The sequence below is a fragment of the Penaeus japonicus genome, unplaced genomic scaffold, assembly GCF_977035675.1.
Source record: "Penaeus japonicus unplaced genomic scaffold, GWHDUDI00000001_assembly GWHDUDI00000037, whole genome shotgun sequence".
Lineage (NCBI taxonomy): Eukaryota > Metazoa > Arthropoda > Malacostraca > Decapoda > Penaeidae > Penaeus > Penaeus japonicus.
Window position 1 is genome coordinate 14,622,415 of NW_028234439.1, and position 7,500 is coordinate 14,629,914.

A 7,500-nucleotide genomic window follows, 5' to 3' on the forward strand; every position below is an offset into this window, starting at 1 on the left:
GCTAATCTATTTTACGTTTTCTATTCCACGGTGTCAATACATTAGTTATTGTATTGTGTAATACAAATACATTCTTTATCTGTGAATTATTTTCTTCCTTTTTTTATCTTATTTTTATCAGGTTTTGTATTAATATATTTAAATCATCTATTATCTTTATTTGTATCTTTATAATACTAATAGATATCATTGTTGTTATTGCTATTGTTGTTGCTATTGTTTTGTTGATATATTACATTCTTAATAGTTTCCGTTGCTATCATCAATGCTTTGTTGATGTCATCCCTATAAGTTGTATCATCTGTTAATGATAAGTTATATAATCTTTTATTTTATCATCATGTTGATTATCATGACAATGTCGCTATCCATGTTGCTGTAATCAGCATTATGAGTATCGTCATTGTGTTAATTATTTTTGTTATCATTATTATTATTATCATCTTTATCTTTTCATCAATGTTCTCTCCCATTCTCATCCCCCCCCCTCACCCCGGTATCAGGTCCAGTGGTAGGTATCTGTTGGTCTGTTTGTAACTGACTGGTTGGTATTCCTGATCATTTTCATTACCATTATCATTATAGTCATCATTATCATAGTCATTCTTAGTCATCATTACATCATTATTATTATCAGCATTGTCATTATCATCATCACTATTGTTATTATCATCATTCTCATTAATATGATCGTCACTATCTTTCTCATTATCATTATCATTACCTTCATCACTATCATCATCATTATCATTATCACCATTATCACAATCATCATAATGATCATCATTACCATCATCATTATCATTGCCATCATCATAATCATCCTTACCATCATTATCTCCATCATCATTATCATTGCCATAATCATAATCATCATCATTACCATCATCACTACCACTATCACCATCATCATTACAATAACAAAATTACAAGTAAAAACCATATCCACCACAACCACCATTACAACAACCACAATTAATCCCACTATCAAAATCATAACCATAATTAGTATCAAACTCACAAGCACCTTTGACCATAACAAAAAAAATCCTCTAATTATCTTCTTTCCTTCATTCAAAAGAAAGAAATCTTCAATACACGTCAACTTTCCTTAATTATCCATAATTATCAAGTCACCCCTTAAACCAGCTCTTCTGAGGCCCCTTGTCTTAAATTCTGCATGACTCGTTAATTACCCACTAAAAGGTAATTAAGCGCAGTCATGCACTAACTCCAGTCAAAAGAAATGGGACTTAGGGTTTATATTTCATGAGGGGATATTCATGAGGTCATTGCAATCATTGCAGCTCATTTCTTGTCTTTATATCTGTGATTATTTATCCGGTTATTTGAATATGTAGTATTTGTTTATTTATATTTTCTTTTATTGTTTATGTTAACTATGTATTGATAAGAGTGAATTCCTTTTTCTTGGTTATTTGGTTTTATTCTTATTACAATTTCTCTTTCTTATTACTATCTTCTTTTTTCGTTTTTAGTATTGTCACTAATTCAGTTTTCGATGGAAAATATTGATATTAATTTATCCATCATTTACCGGTATTTCCATCATTTAATTATTCACAAATATGAAATATTAATTTTTATATCTATTAACATCAATTGTTTATTCTTCTCATCATCCTTTTTAACCATAATTTATTTGTCCCTGCTAATTAATGTCGTTTATATATCAATGTTAGTGTAATTAATTTCCCTTCATTCATAATAAAATACAAATCTCATTCATCTCTCGTATCATCCTAACTCCTATCAACTCATTGAATTCAGTTATTTTTCGATATAATTACTTTTTTTTTTTATTAACAAAACTCATTAACTTTTATCCTCGCCCTACATTATTCTCTTCCGTTGTTGCATTTCCCGAGGCATTTCACGTGTAGTTAATTCAGACAGGAATGAAGGTGGTGTTCCGTGTGTGCTTGTGTATGCATGCATTAAACATTGCCACAAAACGTTTAGCCCAGCGGCCTCTATCGTTGCTGAATATACATTTCTTGTTATTTACATTTTCTTTCGTCTTTTTTGCTTTTTCAGGTGTAATTGCACACATACTGTTAACTGGTCCGGAAATGTTGGCGAAATTTAGGGTTATTGGTTGTGCAATTAGCATTTGTGTGTGGGTGGGGGGGTGGGGGGTTGTGTGTGTGTGTGTGTGTGTGTGTGTGTGTGTGTGTGTGTGTGTGTGTGTGTGTGTGTGTGTGTGTGTGTGTGTGGGTGGGTGGGTGGGTGGGTGGGTGTGTGTGTGTGTGTGTGTGCGTGTGGGTGGGTGGGTGGGTGTGTGTGTGTTTGTGTGTGTGTGTGTGTGTGTGTATGTGTATGTGTGTGCCATAAACTACTATCATAATTGTCAAACTCAGTGACAGTGAAAAAGTATAGTGAGTAGAAACAAAAACTAGTTGGACTAATCTTCTCTTCGGGGGCTCCAAGTTACAGAACTTTGAGCAGGGATTTCCTCGTTTCATAGAGTAAAGTAATTGAAAGTAATGTGCCTCTACTTTGAATAATGTCTTGAGGTAAAGTAACAGGTATGTGTTTTAATATAACGTAATTATAAGGAGTGTGTATGATAAAGTAACCGTGAGTAATGTTGTATGTTTTGATGTTGAATAACCTTGATTTGTTCGTCTTAATGTTAAGTAACTATAAGGAATATGTCTTGAAATAAATTAAAAAAAAAAATAAAAAAATCCATAAGTACAATATATTCGTATCAAACACCACATGATTTTATGTAGCATAGGCCTAAGCAACATGCCTTACCGTAGTCATATTAATGAAGACAGATAGGCCTACCTTGTTATACGTGAAGGAAGACAGGAACCCGATGGTTATATTTTCCCGAGAATCATTATAACTTTGAGTCAGGTAGTTGTTGATATAATCCTTCTGCTTCTTGACCGTGTCTCGGAACTGCTCGTGGCTACACTTCTCCTCGAGGCTGTAGTCTTCCCTGCTGCTGCTGTTGAACGAGAAGGAGTGCGGAGAAAAGGGCAAGTTGGAGGACGAGGACGAAGGAAGAGCTGAGGTGTGGAAGGTCTCGAAGGCTCGAGGTTGAGTACGTCTGTGTCTTGCGATGCGCGCGTGTGAGTTCTGCGCGGCGAAGGAGGAGGAAGAGGAGGGCGAGGAGGAGAAAGAGGGAGCAAGAGGAGAAGGAATGTCGTTCAGAGGGAATGCGGGAGACCAAGGAAGACTCTGTTCTTGAGGGCGAAGGTCGTTCTCCCGCGGGTGCTGCGATCTCCCTCCAGCGCCTCCGCGGGACATTTCCCTCGCTTCGCATAACAGCCCAGCCAACACCAGCACCGGGCACATGAGCGCTGCTATGCTTAGGTTCATTTTGGTGTCCTTTCGACAGACCCCATGCGGATTTTGTTCCCGTTTCAGTACGTGGCACTACACATTTTCAGGGATATAGAGAATTTTTTCTATTTTCTCTGGCCAAAAGCATTTATCTCTACCGGGGGGAAATGTTCGTTGCCAGTCCTTTGCTGATGATGAAATCTTTTACGTTTTCTTCGTTCATTTCACTTCGTAGTTTCTTAGATTTCATGACATAAGAGTAACAGGTCGACTGGGAAAACATTTCAGAATATTAATCAGTTTTTTTCATCGTCCTTATTGCTCGTTATGAATAATGTATATACATATATTTCAGAATTGGTCACACACAAATAGTTATGTTCACTTTTCATCTCGTTTTCATATTCATCAAACAACGCTCAAAATCATTTCCTTTTTTCAAGAGACGTTATCATTTGTCACTATTTAAAAGAATAGAAAGAAAAATCCTTGAAAAAAACCATTCCACTCCGTCCCTACAAAGAAAACAAACGCGCATCGAACCCAATGAAGCTTCGAATCCTCTTCCTCTTCTAAAGACGATTTTCACCTGCTTAACCCAAAAAGAGGTTGCCATCGAGCACCACCTGCGTGAGGGCGATAATCAAAACCAGCAGGAGCAGTGCCGCTAGCAGAACCAGCGGCTCAAGCATCTCCATCTTTGGATAATTCCTTAATTTTTCTCTTGTTTCGTTTTGGTTCCGAGAGTTTGCGCGGGTCGAGTTGGCGCGCGTTCGAGCAAGATGGAGACCTGGAGATAGAGAGCGCGGGTTAGTAACTTTTGAGAACAATAATAATTACTAGAACATTATTTGGTACATAGAACATCATATATTAATGAGTTTTTTTTAATTACATATCATTAATTAAGGTTTTTAATGACCATGATATGATAATGGTGACGGTATGAACAATGACGATGGTGGTAATGAAAAATAAAAGTGATGATAGTAATGAGTATGGTGATGTGATGAAGATAATAAAGATGATAATGGTAATAACGAAAGGTTAACAATGAAGATGATGATAGTAATGAGTATGGTCATGTAATGAAGATAATAAAGATGATAAAAGGAAAACAATGAAGATATTCACAATAGCAACAGTAATGCTAATGACGATAATATTATTCGTAATGTAATTCACAAGAGTAATCCTTCTGCATTTAATCATATCCAAATAGATGTAATAACAGTGACGTCATTCTAGCTAATGTTCAAACTTTAATTAGTTCAGACATATCCTTTTTTTTTTTTCTTTTTTTTTTTTTTTGTATATGTATATATATTTTTTTTCCTTTGTGTCTGAATTCATTTATTCATGTGTTTATCTGTAAACATTTATGCAATTACATGTTCATTTCTCCAATTATTTAGATTACCTGGAGATCATAGACATATTTTTACGATTTTAATTTGCTTTGTTTGGTACATAATATATGACAAGTATTGCTATTTCAAATCTGTCGGAATATCGTTCAAGCAACGTTACATTATATATATATATATATATATATATATATATATATATATATATATATATATAGAGAGAGAGAGAGAGAGAGAGAGAGAGAGAGAGAGATTGAGTGAGTGAGTGATAGAGAGAGAGAGAGAGAGAGTGAGAAATAGAGAGAGAGAGAGAGAGATGTAAATACATATATACATATATGTACATATATAAGCACACACACACACACACACACACACACACACACACATATATATATATATATATATATATATATATATATATATATATATATATATATATATATATATACTTTCGCGTGATAAATGTTCAGTGTCATTCAGACTGCTGGACTGTGATCCTTGTGTAATAAAGACGCAAGTAGAAAAATATACTTTGATAACCACACACACACACACACACACACACACACACACACTTATATATATATATATATATATATATATGTGTGTGTGTGTGTGTGTGTGGTTATCAAAGTATATTTTTCTACTTACAGTGTGGATGTGTCTGTGTAGGTGTGTCTTTATTACACAAGGATCACAGTCCAGCAGTCTGAATGACACTGAACATTTATCACGCGAAAGTGTATATCGCGATGACAGACATAGCAATACATTTCCCGACACGCAAATCAATTTTATATTTTGCATTTTATATCGACTTTAGCTAAATGGATTTCGAAGTCTTATATGTTCGAAAATGGTATTACCTTCCTGGTGGATTTGGGTTAAGCTTCTTAAGGAAATTGTAACATATCTCTTGATTCTTTTCTTCAACCTCGATTACTTGCAAGGTTTATTCGAGCTGAATTGCAATGCGAAGAGGTCTAGTCAGTAGTAGAATATTGCAATATATTGATAATGATGATTGTAATAAGGCTCAATTCAAGATGTTCAGTGCTGCAAAATTCTTTTTTTTTTCGTTGATTTAGATATATATAGATTAAGTTTAAGTAGTAATGCAATCCTGGATAATCACTTCACCAAAAAATAAACAAAGGCAATTGATAAAACCCCAGAAATATACATATAAACAATATAAATGAATAAATATATGTATATATATATATATATATATATATATATATATATATATGTGTGTGTGTGTGTGTGTATGTGTGTGTGTCTGTGTGTGTGTGTATAGCAAGATTCGAAATGACTGCATGTTATAATCGCTTCGTCCCCTGTTATAGTGAACTCTTCACATAACAACGAACGCACGAACGCGGATAATTATAGTGTGCTTCAAAACGACCATCCAATTTCAAAGGCTTCCTTGGCCGGACTAGCAATTGGCCTAATGCCATTTTAGATGTCGTGGGCCATCAAGAACTAGGAAGAGAAGGAGGAGGTGGAGGAGAAGGAGGAGGTGGAGGAGAAGGAGGAAGTGAAGGAGGTGGAGGAGAAGGAGGTGGAGGAGGGTAAGAAGAAGGAGGAATAGAAGGAGGAAGAGAAGGAGGAGGTGGAGGAGGGTAAGAAGAAGGAGGAAGAGAAGGAGGAGGAGAAGGAGGAGGGTAAAAAGAAGGAGGTAGTGGAGAAGAAGGAGAAGGAGGTGAAGAAGGTGGAGGAGAAGGAGGAGAGTAAAAAGAAGGAGGTAGTGGAGAAGAAGGAGAAGGAGGTGAAGAAGGTGGAGGAGAAGGAGGAGAGTAATAAGAAGGAGGTGGAGGAGAAGGAGGAGGGTAAGAAGAAGGTGGAGGAGAAGGAGGAGGGTAAGAAGAAGGAGGTGAAGGAGAAGGAGGAGGGTAAGAAGAATGAGGAAGAGAAGGTGGTGGAGGAGAAGGAGGTGAAGGAGAAGGAGAAGGGTAAGAAGAATGAGGAAGAGAAGGAGGTGGAGGAGAAGGAGGAGGGTAAGAAGGAGGAAGTGAAGGAGGTGGAGGAGAAGGAGGTGAGTAAGAAGGAGGAAGAGAAGAAGGTGGAGGAAAAGTAGAAGAAGGAGGATAAGAAGGAGAAGAAGATGAAGAAGGTGGAGGAGGAGGAGGGTAAGAAGAAGGAGGAAGTGAAGGAGGTGGAGGAGAAGGAGGAAGTGAAGGAGGAGAGTAAGAAGAAGGAGGAAGTGAAGGAGGTGGAGGAGAAGGAGGAAGTGAAGGAGGAGAGTAAGAAGAAGGAGGTGGAGGAGAAGGAGGAGAGTAAGAAGAATGAGGAAGAGAAGGAGGAAGAGAAGAAGGTGGAAGAAAAGTAGAAGAAGGAGGATAAGAAGGAGAAGAAGATGAAGAAGGTGGAGGAGGAGGAGAAGGAAGAAAAGTAGGCGGAAGATTGGAAGAAAAAATTGTAAGAGGAGACAGAGGATACGAAGAAAAATGATGGTCGAGAAGCAGTAGATGGAGAAAGAAACGAAGAAGCAAAAGGAATAGGAAGAGGAAGGACATAGAAACGAAAAGGGAGAAAGAGAGGAAGAAAAAGAACAAAAAAATATATAAGGGAAAATTATTTAAGAAAAAAATATCGAAGACCAAAAAAAAAAAAGACAGACCTCATTCATGTCTTGATAGAACAATAAATGAACATTTCCGAAAACGAAAAAAAACACATGTAAGTTATCCAGCATAATAACAATTCCCTAAATATGCAAATGTCTTTACAAATTATGATCACCGTAGATATGGAAAAGTTTCGAAAAAATATATTACAAAATACAGAAAAAATAGCTTTTTGC

At 36.3% G+C, this 7,500-nt stretch overlaps 1 protein-coding gene across 1 annotated transcript in view; it reads right to left on the reverse strand.

Annotated features, from left to right (window-relative positions):
• The window catches only part of LOC122255763 (guanylate cyclase 32E), a 151,349-nt gene that overhangs the window by 118,388 nt on the left and 25,461 nt on the right, over positions 1-7,500 (reverse strand). The window contains exon 2 of the mRNA XM_086532476.1: positions 2,818-4,111. Within this exon, the coding sequence (XP_086388602.1) occupies positions 2,818-3,357 (540 nt within the window). The 5' untranslated portion in view covers positions 3,358-4,111. The remainder of the gene's footprint in view (positions 1-2,817; positions 4,112-7,500) is intronic.